This window comes from Phyllostomus discolor, chromosome 2, assembly GCF_004126475.2.
Source record: "Phyllostomus discolor isolate MPI-MPIP mPhyDis1 chromosome 2, mPhyDis1.pri.v3, whole genome shotgun sequence".
Lineage (NCBI taxonomy): Eukaryota > Metazoa > Chordata > Mammalia > Chiroptera > Phyllostomidae > Phyllostomus > Phyllostomus discolor.
The window spans coordinates 183,634,085-183,655,835 of NC_040904.2; the positions used below are offsets into that span (position 1 = coordinate 183,634,085).

At 36.8% G+C, this 21,751-nt stretch overlaps 1 protein-coding gene across 2 annotated transcripts in view; it reads left to right on the forward strand.

Moving 5' to 3' along the window:
- Positions 1-21,751, forward strand: part of ST8SIA1 (ST8 alpha-N-acetyl-neuraminide alpha-2,8-sialyltransferase 1) — a 131,387-nt gene that overhangs the window by 83,808 nt on the left and 25,828 nt on the right. The window contains exons 4-5 of one of the 2 annotated variants that reach the window (XM_036019259.1): positions 6,065-6,157; positions 19,153-19,200. In XM_036019259.1, the coding sequence (XP_035875152.1) occupies positions 6,065-6,157; positions 19,153-19,200 (141 nt within the window). The remainder of the gene's footprint in view (positions 1-6,064; positions 6,158-19,152; positions 19,201-21,751) is intronic. The other variant, XM_028532536.2, reaches the window with a different exon arrangement.

Below are 21,751 nucleotides of genomic sequence, written 5' to 3' on the forward strand. Positions count from 1 at the left end.
TGGCAGTATATACTAACAATAGGAAAATGGAGAAGATAAAAATATAATTCTGTTTATTCAAGTCAATACAACTTCTGTTTATTGAGTACCTACACCGTATTAGGCCTTAGCCAGACCTGGAAATGATGTGTGGAACAATTCTGTCATGGGCTTAAAATCTGGAGGTGTGGTAGTGCTGTGATGGGGTAACTCAGAGACACACTGTGGCAGGAGCAGGGAGCATAGCTGGGTCTTTCTGAGGAAAAGTGGTGTCTGGGACCAGCTATTCCACCCTGGGCACGGGAACAGCCTTTTGCAAGGCTTTAATGTGGGAAAGCCACCAAGGGCCGTCACAGTATCGTGAGTCACAGGAATGGCGTGAGGTGGGGCTGGGGACGTATGTAAGCTATAGGAGTGGAAACAGTCACCTGGAGAGGACAGACAGAAGAACAGAGACCCTGGGACAAATTCAGGTGCTCACTCCAATCTGTTGGCATTAGGCAGAGGCTAATAAGTCAGCCAAAGAAAGAGGGGTAGGAGAGCAGGCCCGCGCCACAAGCCCGCTCTGTGGTCCACAGCAAGTCATTTTACCTTTGCCGGGGCTCAGCTTTCTAAGGTACTTGAGGAGATGGGAGCAGATGATTCTTCAAGCCTTTCCACTGTAGAAACTCTGATTCTGCCTGTGACTGTATGAATACTATGTCATTGTAACACAGTTAATGTAGACTAGTTTAAACTTTCAAATTGCTCTTGATTATTAATTCATTTGCTCTTTCCAAAAGCTATGTGAGGAAGAAGGAATGGATAATATTATGCTCGCAGATTCAGGGACATTAAGTGACTTCAAGAGGTCTTAATGCAATGTAGAAGGAGGCAGTACAATGTCTTTTTATATTGGGTTGGCTAAAATGTTCATTTGGTTTTTGCCGAGAGCCAACCCAGCCCTGCTGTCTGACACAGTCACAGAGGGAGCCGCACGTCTGCACAGCAGACATGGCGGGGGAAAGTACCTGGCACTCCTCTGTTTAATCATTGTGTTACTACCTGTGCTTAGGGTCTATGTGATTTACCATGGGACTGGGACAAATGGCAATTCCACAGAAGAAATACAGTTCTTTGGAAGTAAGCAAGAAAATGACAGCTCATTGGAGAGTGACTCCCCACCAGAGTGTCCTCCTAAGTGGGTTAGGGAGTTCAAAGAATGGGAATGGAAGAGACTCCTAGGATTACTCCCTACAAAAGTCCCTATAACCCACCCTTATTACACAATTCCTTAAAACCAGGGCTCTGGGAGCTAGACATAGATCAAAAAGCACATTTGGTCAGCATAGTGCCAGTATCCACGGTCTGTTCCCCCTCTAACTCCTAGGCCCACTGATCCCCCTTTACCCTATACCAGAATCTATCATAAAGAAGCATGATGGGTACATATAAATGGATGTTGGAAAGATTATTATACACTCCCCTTCTATGAAATGCTTAAGCGATCAGGATCCCCATGGTGTTTATTGCCTAAAAAGTCAGACATCAAAGATAGAAACAAATAATAAATATACATCAACACCAAGGTAGATGGCAGGCAGCCAAATGGACTGAGAAAAACAAAGATTATTACTTGCACAAGATGACAGGGTTCTGGTGCTGAAGTGAGAGACAGATACTAACCACATTGACCACGAAAGCCTTCTGCATGGCCTTTGCCAGTGAGCTAGAACAGTCCTGTGCCCAGCTACGTGCCCAGCTTGCAACTGTAGAATATATAGATTAAATTTAAGTGAAGCTTTAAGAAATTAAGGTGTTATATAATGTGGTAAAATGTGTTACTGATTAATTGCAAAGATTAGGAGCTAAAAGCTTGCACAATAATATGCAATAGAGAGCTGCTTCCTATTTTCTGCAGAATAAGGATAAAGCAAATATACCTTAAAAACCTCATTTTTTATTGCTTTCACATATGCCACATGTACACACCCAACTATATAAAAATAAAAACCGCAAGAGCCCAGGCAGAGATGCCTGGCTGTTGAGCTTGAAACTGCACCTCTCGTGTCACTCCTTCACTGATGCCGTCCATCCACAGGGAATCCTTGGACCTGCTGGAGCTGGACTCCAGCAGGTTTTTTCTGTAAGATGGTTCTAGCAGTACTTAGTTGTCTTGAACTTCATTAAAAATAATTCTGTTAGATTGTATTGTGACAGCTGTCATATCAGCGTGCATTTAAAAAAACATCAAAATTGGTAAACTTTTGTGTAGCCATTTTAATATTGAAGATAGAAGAAATGCAACTGAGATGCAGCAAAAGATTTGCACAGTGTATGGAGAAGATGCTGTGACTGATCAAACATGTCAGAAGTGGTTTGTGAAGTTCTGTGCTGGAGATCTCTCACTGGATGATGCTCCATGGTCGGGTAGACCAGTTGAAGGTTAATGGTGATCAAATCTAGGCATTGAGAACAATTATTATTATATCATGTGGGAAATAGCCGACATACTCAAAATATCCCAATCAATAAAGTTATTGGTAAAAATGAAAAATGTCATTTATTTTATGGAATAAAACATATGAACTTTTTGGCCAACCCAGTATTATTCCTAAGTGCATGTGTGTGTGTCACTACATTTAGGGAGATGGATATTTTAAAGGGAAAATGTGGAAGACTAGGCCTAAGCTTCTTAGGAGCTGATCTTGTGGGCCATATTTATTGTAAGTCAAGCAGACTAACTTTGAGTTGTATCCAATCTGGTGTTGCTATATTCAGGTTCAGAATTAAAAAGTCCCTTAGAGTGCCAGCACAGCAGTAAGAATAAAGTTCAGAGACGGCCGAGGGCACTGAGGACTGGAAAGCGTTTGCAGAAGACAGCATCACAACTAGAGCTCTGTGTGCGTGTGCCTGTGATTTAATTTCAAGGCTGATGCTATTTGCATGACACATTTGAATTTTTAAAAAGCCTCATTTATGGTTTACAACATGGAAGTAATTAAATATTGGTAAATTGTTTAAAAATTATTTTTATTGGACCATTTATGGATCTATTTATAAATGGCTGCTTAGTATACATTTTGGGGGACCTTTAGAAAATTGAGATAGTAGCATACTTTCAAAATTCCACATTTAGTGAGTGAACATGACTAGAAACACACAGTGTGTCTGGCTCTAGACTACAGGACATGAGGACAGTTGCAGTGACAGCCGTGGCCTTCTTTCTGCACAGTGATGTACCACAGTGGCACTCAAAACGCCTTTCGGGACAAGAGTATAATAATGCTATAATATTCTTTGCTTATATGTTTTCATTTTTTTAATTTAAAAGCTTCTCTTTATTTTTTAAAATTATTTTTATTGAGGTATAATTAACATATTAGTTTTAGGTATACAACCTTCCATATTTGTATATATTACAAAATTATCATCACAGTAAGTCTAGTTAAACACCTGTTACCTCATTTTTTCCACCACTCCCACCCACCCCAGCCGTTCCCCACCTCCCACCCTCGATCCTACCCCCCTTTATACAGTTTCAAATACGTCTTCTAATGCTAAAACTCAATTTGCCATTTTTCAAAGTAAATGCTTGCTCTATAGCTAAAAACAAAACTTTAAAAAATAATATTGGAGAATAAAATTTATCTAGAAGGCCTGCAAGAGAGAGATAAGAGTGACTGCATCTTAGAGAAGAATTGGGTGTCTCGGGAACACAAATTAGAGCAGCATCATTGTGGTGCCTTTGACTTATGCTGAAGTTTGCATACGTAAGGAAACATAAAACTGAAAAAGTAATTTTATGCTTTCTTTTCTATTTAAAGATTCCTCTCCATCAAGCCTATTCTCCACCACTCCCACACCCCGATGCAAAGAATATTTCATTTTTGATCACTTCTGTGATTAATCTTTTAGGATCATGAGCACAGCTACTAAGACACTGTAACCACTGATGTCTGTTAATTGTGCCAACAAGCGGTAATGCAAAATGTGAAGTACTTTACGCAATTATGCTTTATTAGGAACAATTTGACTGTATTAAATATGCCTTTATGTAAATCTATGTGATTATCAATTTAGGAGTTGAGGAGCTAAAATTATAGTGTGCTTTTTCTAAGAAAAGAGCTACAGGGGTGTGTCATAGACATTTGTACTTGAAGAGAAAGTTTACCCAGGGAACTTAAAGCAGATATTCACACCAAAATATAATTTCATTATTTTACAGAAAAGCATTTATAAAATGTTGTCTTTATTGTTTTAAGCATTTCCCTCTGCTGTAGGATTTGGCAGTCAATGTCTGCAAGTTTTTCTTGGGCTTTTACTCTGGTAGGAGGTGTGAAGGAACCTAGATATATGAACCATGGTTCTACCTACAAGGAACACAGAGAAAAACGAAGTATTTTCTTTGTTTAATAGTGACAAAGCTGGTAGCCAGCACTCCTTAGCAACATACAGAGTTTGTAGTTTTAGCATAAACTGGTTGATTCTCAAATGTTGTGAAGGACCACCAAGATCAGAACTGCTTCACAAGGCAAAGCTCCAAACTTTAGCACGAGTTTTATCCTGGAAGTTATCTTCATGTTTGCAAAGATCAATGAAGTCACAAGACCGCCTGGTTGTTAATGCCTAAGCTCACTCCCTCAGAAACTCCTTGGGATGGGGCTGTGCCCACCAGCGGGACATGCCTCAAGGGTAGGCTCTGCCACTTGGCTTCCCCTGGGCTCCCCACCTTGCCTATTGTGTTTGTTCTCAGTCACACTCAGCAAAATTCACTGACTAGCTGACTGTCTGTGGGTAGCTGCCAGAAGAACCAGCCTCATTACCAAAGAACAGATGAAAGGAAGATTCCAAATCAATGGAGACAGGTTTCCACCTAGGATGCCCTAAGGCGGTAGGAGTCACAGGGCGAATTAGAGACAACATCAGGGAACTGGAGCTGATCAGCTGAGTGGGTGCCCAGACAATTCCATGTCCTGGGGAAAATTTGTAGGAAAAAATGTATTAGTTGGGGAACTGCAGAGACATTGACATTCGTAAGATCTCTTTACCTACAAATAAACAATGCTTTAGGTTGTTGAAGTAATAAAAAGTGAGCAATGTGACCTTATTTAGTAGAAGTTGGGTGGAGAGGAGAAATTAGGACACAGAAATAAAATAAAAGCTAATGGAAACTATAGATACATTTGAGGTTGTCATACATAATAGATGCATAATTATGTTTATATGCTACTTCTGGTATGTGACATTCTCGAGCTTTTATTATGTGTGAGACATCAAAGTAGGGACTGTTTATACATTTCTTCCATTAATCTTTACAACCTTATTAGAAACGTAAAGTCACTATCCTCATTTTGTGTAACAGGGAAACTGAGACCAGACAGATGAGTGGATTTGTATAATTTCCCACTGACAGACAAGCCATGGGATTTGGATTTGCAGTTGCCATTTTTTCCATTGTAAACATTCGTAAGACATTGTGGCCCAGGAGAGCAAACCGGGGAGAGGGTGGTGTGTGTGTATGAGGGAGAGGCAGCTGTTTCTCTCACCGGGGAAGCATCACCTATAGTCTTTTCCTTCGGCTGAACTGGGATGGTGGAGAATTGTTGCATTTCTCCAGATGACATAACATTATGACTTCAGCAGTAATCAACCCATAGATCAGTCATGTCCACAAAAGTGGGACCTGCATTGACTTGGTACCTTATAATAGTACATTCAAGGCAGAGTTTGTTCTGAATGTACTATTATAATTCAGAACTTGGGAAAAGAAGGAAAAACACAAACAAATATAGTTCCCCTCTATTTCCTGAGGTTGGTAGGTATGCAGGGAACAGTGTAGGTCCTTTGTCCCTTAGTGTACCCCACCCTCCTGAGCTCTAACTTCAAGTCAAATACTTCCTGTCCCCCCACCTCAAAACAGTTTTGAATGGAGTAAATTCATTCTAAATACACCTCTTTCCTTTCATAGACCATTTCCCTCTCTGGCTGATGTTTTCTTTCACTTGTGAATTGTGCCAGCCTTAGAAAAAGTCTTGTTTGTTATGATTACTGGTGGTTTGAAAGTAGGAAAATCATTCTCAAATGTTGGTTCTTGTTTCTCTAGATGCAATCTTCCTCCCTTGTCAAGTGAATACACTAAAGATGTTGGGTCCAAAAGTCATCTAGTGACAGCTAACCCCAGCATAATTCGGCAAAGGTAAGCATTTGTGGGTGAGGAGCTAACGAGGAAGCTTTGTGAAGTATTTAGCATCATCAAGGCAGTGAGCATTACTCAGTTTAGGAAACAAAGAAGAAAACCATCTGGATAGGCTGGAAGGATGAAGAAAGAAATTGCAAATAAACTAGGCAGCATTACAGAAATCCAAACACTATTTTGCACTTCAGCTGGAATTCTGTTCCTTGCCTTCAGAGGTGGTAGAAATAACATGTGGATCCATTGTTTTGCTCAAAGAAGCAACACAATATCCTGCTTACTCATTACTACTACTTTCCAGTGTGTTGGCTTCAGTCCTAACTCGCTGATGGACATTGATCGTTAAACTGAATTGTTATCAGATTTATTAAGAATAAAAGCAAAGAAATGACCAATCTACTGCATATGCATGCATGAAAATAACAACATTGTCAGAATGTTGTTAGGAATGTATGATGATATTATATTACATTATATCCAATCAGATTTGGGAAAGCAGATGGAAAATTCTTGCTCTAGTATTGATTCCAGAAATGTTGGCAGCTGTTGTGGGAGCTTCTGCGGGTCAGTCTCTAGTTGATGAAGCCCATCAGTAAGCTGTGGAGAATGAGTCAATCTCTGCAAAGATGATTCAGACATTGCCTTTAGACTCTCTTGTGTAGCTAGCAAGTAAGAGTGAATGCAAATACACCCTTCCAAAATGTTCCATTTACATCCTCTTTAGTCACGGATAGGACTGGCTGTTTCCTAATCCTGAAAACATTATGTACTATTAATCTTTTAAATCTCCGTTAGTTTGTTGGGTGAAAAATGGTACAGTATTTACTTACTTCTGTCTTTTTTCTGAATACAAGATGGGCTGAGTGGGTATTGGCTATTTGTGCTTCTGTGAATTGCCTGTTTATATTTCTTGTTCATTTTATGCTTTAAAATATTTTTCTGTTGATTTCTGGAACTGTTTATATTATAGATATTGTCTTTGTTTGCTATATATGTAACATATTTTCTTCTAGTCTCACACATCTTTTAACTTATGTCTTATGAAGATTTAACATTTTTTGATGCAGTGAAATTTGTTTCATTTTCCTTTATGGCTTCTTTTTATTAAAAAAAAAATCTTTTTTTGGACAACCTTTCTTATCCACATCCCCTTCAATGAGAAAAAAGTATACTATATTTATCTAGTACCTTTATAGTTTCAATTTTCATATTTAAGAAATTTAGTCCATGTGTATGTATTTATCTTTATAACAATAATTTTATTGTTTTCAACAAAACATATGTTCATTATCAGAATTTAAAATGAGAGAGAAAAGTACAAAGGAGGTAAACAAAAAAAATCACCCCAAACCTCACCATTTGAAAATAATGGTAATTAATAATAGGTAAACTTTTTCCAGATATTTCATATGTTCTCAGAACTTTGAAGCTATTGTTTCATTACCTTCTTAGATTCCAGTGTTGCCAATTAGAAGTCCAATATGCATCTGTTTATTTTTTGTTTGAGGGAAACCTTTCCTCTCCCCACCGTTACCTTTTAAAGCTTTCTTTTTATTATTTAAATTCAGATAGTTTACCAACATATATCTTAGAATGAGTCTTTTTAAAATTAATGTTGCTTAGCACAGTAATGAGATGTTCTGTTACTTGGGAGACTCGAGGATTTAGAGTTGAGGATCCTGTACTCTAAAGCAAGAAGGCTTGGGTTTTACTCCCTGTTCGCCCACTTACAAGCTGTGTGAGTTTGGCTAAGTTACTTAACCCTGTCTCCTTCAGTTTCCTCATCTGTAAAGCAGGACAATAATACTTATAAGGAATTACACTACATACGTATGTAGGTACATATATATGTATGTGTGTATATATCTCTCTATACTGAAATTATACATAGAGCTTAACATAGTGCCTGGTATACTGTAAGCACCATATAAGTGTTAGCTATCATTATTGTTATTTTTTTAAATCTCTGAACATTCTCTTTCTTATGTGTGCTACATGCCATTGAGTCAGCTTCGACTCCTGGCGACCTTATGAATGAATGTATCCACAAGGTCTTTTCCTCAGCAGCCCTGCTCAGCTCCTGTAGACTCATATTTGGTCTTCCTCTTGTCCTGCTGCCTTCTGTTTTTCCTAGCATTGTTGTCTTTTCTTAAGAAATCTGCCTCCTCATGATGTGCCTGAAGTAGGATAGATTAGACAGACTCTCTCTTACATGTCTGATTATTTCCTCTTACTGAAGTTGCTCTTTCTTTCTAGTCTTCTTATTATGTGGATATTAGAACTTCTAGATCAGTTATCCAAGGCTTCTAACTCCTTTCTTGCGGTCACATGTGTTTATGGTATGTTTTATGTTCCAAGAATAACCCTTTCAGCTCACTAAATCATATTCCAGCTGTGTCCATTGTGCTATATAGAATACTATTTTCATTTTTTAAAATCTTGCTTTCATTTTCTGTGAGTCTAATTATTTCATTTTAAAGCTCCTTATTTTTTGTGGATGTGATGTCCTCTTAAGTTTTATCAAGAATATTAATGGACTTAAAAGTTTGGTGATTTTGCTTATTTCTATGTTCCATTTTTATTTCCTTTATTTTTTTAATTTAACGCTACATATATTATTGGACTTTTTAAAAATTGAATTTCAGTTTTCTGTTCATTTTTGTATAATGTCTGTTTGCTGTCAGTGAATATAGGTATATTACTTTCAAAATAAATACTGCGCTTTTAAAATGTCACTGAAAACCAAAAATGCCATTCAAATTTGTGAGTAAATAAATTAAATGGATGACCAAAGATTAGCTTGATGTTTAATTTTTAGGGTGGTTTGTTTTTGATGTAGCTAATATAGAATAAGAAACAAAACATCATTCTGTATAGTTTAACTACTAACTCTCAGTTCTTGTATATATGCATTTATTTATTTATTCACTATTTTTATGGGAGTCTGATTAGGGAGATGGCAGAAAATCACCAATGATTATGGTGTCTCTTTAATTTAATTAAGTGGTTTGGGGTTCTGGGAATCCTAAGAATGTGCAATTTTTAAATTTGAGGTGTGTTTTTCTCAGATTCAAGGGAATGGACAAAAGAGCAAGAATATTTATGTAAGTTTCTTACATAAATATTTTTGATTATTAAAAATGTTTTGTTGTTAAATAATTACAGATACACAGAGAGTTGCCACACCAAAAAAAAAAAAAAAACCCCATAAAAAGAGCCTATGTACTCTTCATCCAGTTTCACCCAATGAAAACATCTTGTATGACTATAGTATAATACTTTAACTATTATTTTGACTTGGGAATAACTTTTAAGAAGGAATAAATGTTTTTGCAGGAAAATGAAATATTCAAGGGAAAAAAATTTATCTTCCTACCTGAACATGTGGAGTTGTTGGTAAGATTTTAAAAGGAAGGTGAAAATAATATTTAGAGCAAGATTTAGTGCAAGATGAGATAGAGGTTGCAGTTGTATTTTTGAGAAAAATTACAAAAACTACAGGAGAAAGGAAAGGGTAAAAAAATAAATACTTAAGAGGAAAAGTAAACCTGTTGGTTAAGACTTATGTTCAACATAAACAGTTAATACAAGATAAGCAAGAATCATTATGATTAATATTGGTCAACATTTGTACATGCCAGGTTATGTGCTATTTACATACATTGCTACATTTAATCCTCAAAGCATTCGTAATAGGTAGAATATTTTAATGTGTGTATTTACAGAAAAGGGAAATGTTATGTGCTAAATTTAGTCACCTGCTCATACTCACAGCTGCTGGTAATCACTCTGGGACTTCACTGAGACAAGGCTCAGTCCAAAGTCTGTGCTCTTAGTCAGCGACCACCACACTGGGTGATCTATCCAGGTGGCCCATGTATTGTACAAGGAGACAATGGAGTTGTCACAAATGATAAGTTATTTTGGGAAAGAGAATGAAAAAAAAACTTTTTCTACTTAAAAATGTATTCAATATAGTAATATTTTTGGATTCAAAGTCAAAATGTACATAACCATTCCATTTTGGGAAATAAGGAAATAACATACCATTTATAATAGCATCAAGTAATATGATGTACTTAACAACTGAACAAAAAGCAAGCCCTCTATAGGAAAATTACGGAATTTTATTGAGACAGTTCAGACAACCTAACTAAATGTACTGATGTACCATGTCCATGACTGAAAGACCCAGAATTGTAAAGGTATCAGTTCTTCCAAAATTGATCCATAGATTCATTGAAATTCCAGTATACACACCCAATAGTGATGTGTGTGTATAACTTGACAAGTTGATTCTAAAATTTATGTAGAAATGCAAAACCAAGATATCGAAGAAGCTCTTTTGAATAAAAAAAAAATGGTTGGGGGAGATGCTTTACCAGATATTATAATACTTATATATAGTTATTATTATTAAGACAATGTGGTGTTGGTACAGGGATAAACAAACTGACCAGTTAAACAGAAAGGGCCGCCCCAATGAGATCTATATACATAGAGATTCTTAATATATGACAGAGGTAATATTGTAGATCAATGAGGAAAGGGCAAATTTTTAAAAATGATGTTGAGACAGGTAGGTGTCTGTATGGGAAAAAATGAATTTACACCTCCACCTCATACCCTATACCAAACATTGTTTCCAGAGAGTTAAGAACTAAATTTGAAAAGCAAATCAAGAAATCTTATTGAAAATAATATAGGCCTTGTGATTTGTTAAATAACACCAATTAAAAGGGAAAAGGCTAATAAGTTTGATTTATTAAAATTAGGAACTTGTATTCATGAAAAGACATACTAAAAGTAGAGGAAATCCAACCACATTGTGAAAAGAAGACAACTAACAAAGGACTTGTATTCAGAATATATGAATAGCTCTTTCATATTTAATTTAGAAAGAAATTAATGTGAAAAACAAATCCCAATGGGAAAAATAAGTCAGAATTCAAAGCACAAGTCCAAATAGCCAGTAAATGAATGAATATATGCTGTACCTCATTAGTAAAAAAAGAAGTTATTTCAGAAGGAAAATCTGAGGTGCAAAGAAATCAGAATATCAAACAAAGCTAAAACAAATCTGTATAAAACAATAATTACATGTATCTTTACATATAACTTGTAGTGTCAAAATAAAAGGCACAAATTAAATACTGGAAAATAATATCACATATGGGGAGATTGGAGTTGAAGTGTTTTTGGAGCTCTTGTTTTGGTAATTTATTGGTCAACAACAAATCACTCTTTCAAGCTTGAACAATAATACTTATTTCAGTGTCTTTCACAGTCTCTATGGGTCAGGAATTTAGGAAGGTCTAGGTTGGGCAAATGGGGCTCGTGATCTCTCACCCAGCTGACATGGTGCATGGTTGGAACAGCTGGGGCTGGCTGGGCATCTCTCTTTCTCCATGTGGTCTCTCCTTGTGGGCTAATTTGGGCTCCCTCACAGCATACTAGCCTCTGGACAGTTGAACTGTTCACATAATAGCTGGCTTCCCCCAAAACTTGTGTACAAAGAGAACAAAGTGCAAATGCATGACATTAGTTCCTTAGCATTATTTCCATCATATTCTATTGGAGGAAGTAATCACGAAGGCCCATTCAGGATCAAGGGGGAAGAGTCCTAGCATATGAGAGGGGGCCTAAAAACACCCAGAATATATTTTCTAAAGATTGTGTATTTATTCTTACATGTGTAAACTTCAGTCACCTTCATAGTACTCTCCATTTGATACAATACATCTAATGAGACTTTTTCCCCACTGCTCAAAACAGGTTTTGAACTCACCAATTTTGATGACTTTTGGGGCTTCTGCCATTTTTTTTTGTTTCACCTCTTCCACATTGGCAAAATGTTTCAGAAATTTTGAGGACTTTTTTCATCCAGGGAGACAAAAAAGGTTGCTAGGGACAAGATCTGATGAATAGGGAGGGTGGGGCATGGGGATCCTGCTAGGGTTTTTTGGTAAAAAATTGATGAACATTCAACAGAATGTAGGCAGGTGTGCTCATAAATCACCCATCATGAAATGGGTAGAAGTGTTGAAATTCTTCAAAAAGAAATTCACTGAAGCCTCTCACAACAACACCAGCTGATGCACTGATACAGATGGGTTCCTACAACACTCACCAAGCATGAGAAGCCTGTACTACAAGGGCCTACCCTTCAGAAGATAGTTCTGGTTTTTGGGGGTCCCCCTCCTGTATCCATCTCTTGTTAGGAGAATTTTCAAAGTGACATTGATAGAAGAGTATGATAGGAGATGTAGTTATGATCATCTTTGGAAAATCTCATCTACCACAGTCTTCCCTTAGGCCAAATAGTTCCTATCTGTCACACATTCAGCCCCTTCTTGAAGAGCCCCCAAGACCTACCTCATGACAGTATCAATTTAAAAGTCCCAGGATCTCCAAATAGTTGAGAAAAGAACACTAACAATAGCAAAAACCCAGCGAAGAATAACCTAAAGACAAAAATACAACAGAGGGGATCCAAAAAACCAAAATAGATTTTCTCAAACACATAAGTTGATTCATTGAAAAGTTGATAGTGGCCAGAGAGGAGGGGGGAGGGGACTAATGGTGGAAAGAAGAGGAAGGAGCTAGTCAACAGACACATATGGACATATGAATGACTCGTGGACATGGTGTGGGGCTTGACTGTGGGAGAGAGGGGCAGGCTGGGCGGAGGAGGGCAAAGGGGAAAAACTGGGATAACAATAATAGAGCAACAATAAAAAAATTTTAAAATGAAAAAATAGAAATTATTTAAAATATGCTTTTTATTACTTGTCAACAAATCCATCCAAAAACCCCTAAGAAAAACAACCCCTAAGAAAAAACCCTAGTGTATACAAATATACATATTATGTATATTATCGTATAATTTGAAAATAATGAAACTCTTTAAACATATGAAAATATATCAGTGGTTTTGTAGCTTATGTAATATATGTAATGATGGAATAATATGCAATGATATTTTGAGATAATGTTAATGAATAATTTTAATCAATGGTAAATTGCTCAAATTATATTATTTAGTGAAAATAAATATAAATATATACACTTCAACTATATCAAATTATAGGCATAGAAAATATCTAAGAAAAAAATCAATATTGTCCAAATTTGTTGCAAAATTGTATAATAGAAAAAATCATTTAAGAATCAAGCCTTGCTATTTTACATTTTCTCCTAATGAAAATTCATTTTCACAATACAACAGTCTTGTGAGTTCGAGAGGCAGACAATATGAATGAAGTCCTGCTTTTGTTTCTGTGTGCGTGTTCCTGCCCTTCCAGATCTAAGTGAAATTAGCTTGGACCCCAAATTTTATGTATTGAATTTGGAAAGTTAAGACGTTCTCTGCATTTTTCTGTAACATTGTCCTGGGAGCAGAGGAAATGAGCATGATGCCAAGAATCCAACTCCTGACATAGAGTAGTTATTACATCAATGTTCATTTGTTTCCTTTCTTATTCTTTCCCTCTGTGACCTTCTAATCTTCAACATTAAATAGCAGATCAGATCAAATGCTTCTCTAAGGCCATAATTAGTACATAGATATTGGAATAGACTAAATTTTCAAGGTACTTTCATGCAGGTGCATTGTGAGTGGGTTGTACGCAATGAGAAAACATTAGGGGCATTGACTCAGCAAGGGTGCCAGGTTAAGAATCTTTACAAAGGATTTATATTGACTTTGAACATACTGAGACCACTGGACCAATCACTGTACCCACTTTCTCTGACCCACCCCTCTGCTGCCTTCTTTTTAATGTTTACTTCGATGGTGTAGTGTTCTACACCATCAGCAGAATGTCAGTGAGTTTTAATTCCAGTGGAAGGAAAAATGTGCATAAATATTTCTGGAAGCCAGTAGGACAGCATTGGCTGTGTGGTCTAAGATAAGTTATTTAACTACTCTCTGCATGTAACATGGTAGGAAAAAGATTGTTAGCAATTGGCACCGAAATTCTGTTTAGAGAGTGTGCTGTTTGTATATGGAACTATTTCTTGCTAACTTCTGGGGCCCAAGGAGAGGCTAAAGGGCCTGGTATTGTTAGAAGATTGGGTCTGGGTAATAGCAGAGGGTAGAACTGTTGGGATGAGCCCAAGAAAGGAGATAAGAAAGTGAGAAGGGCCAGAAAAGGGAGAAGCAGGAAAAAAATCTTTGGGAACCGTAGGCAAGTCAATTAGAAAAGAACTGAGATGTCTAAAATCAATTGTAAATTATTTTTCACAAACTATGTGTTCTGATGTTATTTCCCCTTGATATAGCTCTTGCTTTTCTCGCTCTTCAAATTCTAATATATCTATGCATTTTATATGATATTAATGTGCATGCACATATGTGCACGTGTGTGTAAATAGTGAAGTGACTATTTTGTTGGGATCAACACAGTTGGTGCTATGAATAATGGTACTTGCCCTGGCTGGTGTGGCTCAGTGCATTAAGTGCCAGCCTGCAAATGGGCAAGTTGCTCATTGAAGGGACGAACTGGCATGGGTTGCAGGCCAGGTCGCCAATTAGGGGTGTGCAAGAGTTAACCAATCAATGTTTCTCTCGTTCATCAATGTTTCTGTCCCTCTCTTTCTCTCTTCCCCTCCCTCTGAAAATAAATAAATAAAATCTTTAAAAAATAATGGCACTTATTGGGTAGAGAGTTCTTGAAAATGTAACTCTCCTGGGAATGTTCAGATTGAGATCCTGCCTGGCAAGTGCTGCATTTGTACCGACTACATGCCCTTTTGGGAATGTGGACACCCTCTTGATTCACAAGGAGATTTTGTTACAGCCAAAGCATTTGTGCCCCAGCTTAACTGTGGGAGGAAACCTTAAAAGTGAAGCCTGAAACTCGCTAATTATCTTACTAAACTCCTTATGTGCTCAGAGATTCTCTAGGCAAGATGGTAGGCGCCCATCTGTGAACACTTCCATTTCACAGAGTTCGTTACGTATGTATTCTGTGGTTTCAGATTGCCTGCCTATTAATGAACTTTCCTAATATTCTCATAAGAAAAGATAAGATAGTAATAATTATTAGTATGTATATGAATATTTCTGTCATCTTTGAAAATTACATTAGTATTACATTTCTGTGTGTGATTAATTTTACTGGAAAATATGAAACAAGTTGAGTAATTAGAATGTAATTTTTAAAATTATTAATTGTAATTGTTTTGATTATTTTGGTTAATCAGTTATATATTCTTACTGAAAAATGTTTGCTTTCCAACTGGAAGGATAAGAGTGTTTTCAGAGAACATTATATTTGGTTTGGCCAAAAAGTTTGTTTTCTTCCCATAAGTGGGTCTAGTTAGGACTTAGTTGTCATTAACTTAATTTGAAATAATTTTGTTAGATTGTATTGTGACAGCTGTCATATCAGTGTGCATTTAAAAAGAAACATCAAAATTGGTGAATTTTTGTGTAGCCATTTTAATATTGAAGATGGAAGAAAATAAGCAACATTTTCAGCATATTATGCTTTATTATTTCAACAAAGGTAAAAACACAACTGAAATACAAAGAAAGATTTCTGCAGTGTGTGGAAAAGGTGCTGTGACTGATCAAACATTTCAAAAGTGGTTTGCAAAGTTTCTTGCTGGAGATTTCTCACTGGTGGATGCTCCATGGTTGTGTATACCAGTTGAAGCTGATAGTGATCAAATTGAGACATTAATTGAGAACAATCAACTTTATACCATGTGGGAGATAGCTGACATCCTCAGAATATCCAAATCAATAAAGTAATAACTGAGAATAAAAAATGTGTCTTATTTTACAGAAAAAAACTATATAGGCTTTTTGCCAACTCAATATTATAGAGAAATATTCTCTGTAATTTTCTATTACTAAATTGTTTTAATTTAATAGAAATTCTTTCCTTAAATCAGAGCTTTAGTGTTTGGTTGGATCTCTAAACTAGTATGCATTTCAACTTAAGTTTTCACTATTATCTTTCATATCTGTATCTCTGCATGACAAACCTGCACAGTAATATCAACACAGCTAAAATCAGTGTTGATATAAATTATTGACAAGGGCAAAAAGTAGATTGGTAAAACAGCATATTTGATAAATACAATTGCACATATGAATAAAGGGAAGGACAGAAGGAAAGGATGCCCACAAGATACAATTACATACTTTACTGATTATGAGTCATGCGGTTTTCATGTTTTAACATCTGTGAGACTGAGTTGCCTTTCACAGCCTCTGTTGACTAAGTAGAAGCTGAGGCATAGCTGGCACTGCCTGAGTGAAGATGACCTTGGTCATAGCTGCTCCTATACTGTCATCTCATCTGAGCTTTGTCATCATTGGTTCTGCACATATTGAGTTTGGCGGGCATTTAAAATGTCTCTAAAAGATGGAATATCTATTATGTATGGAGAAAGGCATGGAAACAGAACAATGGGATGCTAAGTTAATTTATAAGCAAACTGTTATTTCAGGGAAATGATGGAAGCAAGTCTATATTTTCTTGTAAAGCAGCAAAATAAAAAAGAAAATACACACAAATAGATGAAGCTGTATTAGAAGTAGATACTGAACTGTGTGAAAAATAATTGTATTTATATCACATGCCAAACAATGCAAGTGAAAGTGGGAAAAATCTCTCAGTTCCTTATAATGGATGAGAGAAATGTCAAAATAAGTGGTTAGTGCAGGACTATTCATACCACTCATAAAAACATTGACTCATAGTTCTATTTCCTGTGTTATTGGTAAATAATATGGTAGCATCTTAGATTTGATTAAATATGATTTCTTTTAAATAAATAATATCTGACTATCACTTGGAAATAAAAATGATTAGATAGAAAAGTACACATGTTTGGAGGAACACATAAAAGGAAGAAAACACGATGCATTGCATAACCATTAGGTACATAGAATGGACACATGGAGAGGCAAGTAATGCAAATATTAGCATCATCCTGGTTTTTTGTTTTTCCAGTGGAAACATTTACAGTAGACAGGGTAAGGGGTTTTCTTCAATCAGATATTAGCTTGCAGAACTGGCTTGAACCCAGGTCCCTGGACTCTTGACTAGGAAAGTGGTGAAGAGATACCACCGAGGGGTTTACATTTGGATTCACAGCTCAGCTAGGTCTCACTGGGAAAGAGAACTCAAGAGGTCAGGAGTGAGTTTACCATTTACAAAGGAAAAAAAAGGATTCATTGATTTAGAAATGACTTGGTGAAACTCTTGAAGAGGCGAAAAGAGTGATTTTGTATTACTGTATAATCACTTTGCAATACTATTATTGCAAAGATTCTGACAGCAACAGGGGATATGAAAGAGTGAAAGAATACATGTTCAATAAATGTTACAAACACCAGAGGAAGCCACAAGACTGCTACTTAAAAACAATAAGCCTGTAGGAAAAAGACCACAGGACACTACTAAGTAATACATGAGATCTTTTTTTATTAAAGTTTAATTCACATTATCTCCTATTTCCAGTTGTTTTTTGGAGCTGTTTAAAACAGAAGCATCTTGTCACAAAATAATTGCTTCTAGTGGTATCCTTAAACTGCCCCTGATCATTTTCCATCTGGGTAAAAGGTCACTTCCTCCCATGTGCTCTATAGCAATACTCTTCTATTGGCCCTGTCCTCTAGACCACTCCTGCCATTTCTCCCCTGGAGTTAACCTCTACTCTTGTTAGTGACCACACAGGCTTATGGGCCACATTCTGCTTAGTTTTCCTTTCTCACATTGGAATAGTTTATGCTCTTCATTGCTGCCATCACCTTCCTTAAGCAGTGTTGATCATTCAGAGAGATGGTAGTTGGCTGGTTCTTTCATGTGCTGCTAAAAATTGGTAGACAATCCCACAGCATTTCTCAAGTCTATTCACGCTCTTACTTTTAGGTAATGATATTATATCTTCTCTCTCACACTTCCAACACCTTGTTATCCCAGGTAATAAACTTGCTTTCTACTTAAGAAAACAGAAGTGATAAGGAGAATTTGCATATCTAAAATTATCTTTATTCTACTCTCATACTTGATTGATATTTTTGCTAGGATTTTATTTCTAGTTTGGAAATCCTTTTCTTTTAGGGTTGAAAAACATTCCTCCAGTTTTTTCTAGATTCCATGTTGCTTTTGAGAAAACTAATGTCACTCTGATTCCTGATCTGTTATATATGATATAGACGTTTTATTTCTCTCTGCATTCCAAATTGGTCTTCTCTTTACTCCCTCATCACTCCCTCCACATCCTCATTATCTGAAATTTTACAGTTATGGGCCTTATTATTGGCCAACATTTATTAATTGTGCTGGCACTCAGTGACTTTTTCAATCTGCAAATTCATGCCCTCCCATTTTGGAAAATTCTCTTGAGTTATTTCTGTAACTCCACATTGTCAATTGCAATTGTGAATCAGTTCTCATTGTATGTGTATACATTTGAATATTACTCAGCAAGAACGAAATTTTGCCACTTGTCACAGCTTGGATGGACCTAGAGGATATTATGCAGAGTGAAATAAGTCAGACAGAGAAAGACTTACTTGATATGATACCTTATTTGATATAGATTGCACAAATATGATATCACTTATTTGTATAATCTAAATAACAAAATAAATGAATAAACAAAACAAAACAAAAACAGACTCATAGATTTAGAATGAAAACTGGTGTTTGCCAGAGGGGAGTGGGGTGGGAGAAAGGGTGAAAAAAGTGAAGAGGAATAAGAGGTACAAATGTCCAGTTGTAAAACCATTACATAATAGGAATGTAATGTGCAGCATAGGAAATACAGTCAATAATACCTTAATAACCTTTTATGATGTCAGGTGGTTACTAGAGTTATTGTGATCACTTAGTTAAAAGTATAAATGTTGAATAACTTTTGTGTACCTGAAAGTAATATAATATTGTATATTAACTAAATTTAAATACATACTATCTATGTTCTGATGACTCCTAAATTTGTATTGCATCTAGTACCTATTTTTTTATTTCCAGACTCATAAACTCAACTCCCAGCTTGGCTAACCTAGTTGGATATCTAATGTGAGTATCGAACTTAAAATAATTAGTACAGAACTCCCCATCTCCCTGCTAAAACCTGTGTCCTACCCTCTTCCCTGTATAAATAAACAGGAACTTCACTTTTCCAGTTGCTCAGTTCAAAAACCTGTGAGGTCTCCTTGGCTTGTCTGTTTCTCTCACACCTCACATTTGCTTAAACTCCACTGCCAAATTACGATGAACCTGCTTTCAAACACTTAACTAGTTCTCACCTCCTCCACTGCCACTGCTCTGGTCCAAGCAAGCCACATACCTCTTTCCTTGAGTTATTGCAGTTGTCTCCCAGCAAGATGTTACACATCTACCTCTACCACTAATGCCAGAAACATGGACTATCTTAGGGGTGGGGACTGGGAGGTAGTTCAGGTGAAGGAATGGAATCTTTAATGTTGTTTATCACACCATTTACATGGCTAGTTATTTTAGGGCTGCCCTGTTGTCACAGGATTAACAATGGCTTTTGGAGAACAGCCCGCAATGTTCTGTATCACAAAGCCCCAGAGAGGACGGGATTCAGAGATCTACTGCTGTCCTCTAAAACCAGGAGCCCTTAGAAGGCTGTCTCCATTTGGGGTACACCCCACTCTAACAAATCTGTGAAACAGGAAGGCTGCATTTTTTCAAATATTTGCTAGATAATAATCCATGGCTGATATCAATAAAAAGCCCCGAAGGCAGAGGTTTCATAACACAAATTCTCATTGGATAAATAAGTTTTCTGATTAGAAGCATTTGTGCTATTTTGCAAGAGCTTTCTGTTATTTGTTCAATTGCAGTTCTTATTATTAAATAACGATTCGCAAATAGAGATTTCATAGAAGACTGAAATAGCAGTTATCAGTACATATATTACTTGACCTCTGCTGCACCTAATACTCTTATTTCAGGCTTCCCTGAAATGCTTTTCTTCTTGAGTCTCAACATACTCTTTTGCCTTGTTTCTTGTTAGCTCCCTTTGCTGTTTCTTTTTAAAATCTACCCCTTTAATGTTGGTATTCTCCACTGTTGCCCCTCAGCTCTCTGTTTTCTTACTGTATTTGCCTTCCCTTGGGGAAAACATCCACAGCTCTCCCACTCGGCCATTAGCTCACAAGTACAGATCATCCCAGGCCTGGGTGTCTCCTGACCATCTCCATTTAGAAACCCCACAGGCTCCGCACATTCACTGTGTCCTCAAAGTGAAATAATTATCTTTCTCATCAAATCTTCCTTGTCCCTGGGGTCCCTATTACAGCTATGAGCACCATCTATCAAGTCACCGAGGTGGCAATTAAGTCATCCTTGTTCTTCCTCACTTCACCATCCATATCTACTCAACCACCAAGCCTATCAATATGATTTTCCTATTATTTGTTACTTTATTCTATCTCATTATTTCCTCTAATATTGCCTTTATGGAGGTCATAACAATCCCTCATCAGGATTCAAATAGTGTCCAAAGATCTTCCTTAAATCTGATTTTTTTCTCCTATAGTACAGATTTGTCTTCTGAAATCCAAGTTTAAAATTTTTCACTGGCTCCACGTTCCTTTCTAAGTGAAGTCTCAGCTTATCATCCTTAACCCAGTCTCTCATTGGCCTCAGACTCCAGCATCACTCTTTGTGCCCCCGAGACCACGCCTACCAGTACCTCTGCACACATGCAGTGCCCTTGACCTAGACTGTCCTCTGCCTCAGTGTCTCTTACAAGGCTTAGCTTATAAGACACTGTCCAAAGGTAGTGACTCCGTCTTTTTCATCTTTTTATTCCCAGCGCCTGCCAGAGTATTTGACACAGAGTGAGTCTTGAGCAAGTAACTGGGTTAATATGTGCCATGCTGGTGAAATGCTTTATTCTAACTTTTAAATTAAACAATTATAAATTAATACATAGGCCAAAATATTTCCAAGAGAACTGGAAAAGAAGGATAAGAGGAAGTCAAATGTTGGAATCTTCAGGGAATTTCCACTAACTGCAGTGAGGAGAGAGTTGAGGTGAGAGTCATAATTCTAAACTAAGTCTGTTGAAGAGAACAGCATGGAAATCTGAGAAGAAGATGGAGAAGATTAAGAAATTTGCTGTCTAAAGTACTAATAGTAAAATTCAAAAGCAATTAAAAATGTAGGGATTGAATAGTGCTATACTGGTAAATATTTTAAAATTAGCTTGGGGGTGGGGAGGAAAGACATTATTTGCAGTTTACCAATTTCTATGGTTTAAGTTCATTGCCACTGTGGCCAGTTTCAGGCTTCCAGTGGGGTGTCCATGTGGAGTTGGGGAGAAATGTGAGCAGCTGAATGTCATATACCTTTAAGGAGCTAGCTTCAGATAGACCCATTAGTTCACAATTTGAAAAAAAATTTAAAATTTCATCTCAGACTATATACAAAATCAGTTGTGTACTTATTGTATTCGTTTTTAGGGTTGCCATAAAAATTACCACAAACTGAGAGATTTAAACCAACAGAAATGTACTCACGAATAGGTCTGGAGGCTGGCAATCTGAAAGTAAGGTATTGGAAAGGTGAGGCTTTCTCTAAGTGTCTAGGTGAG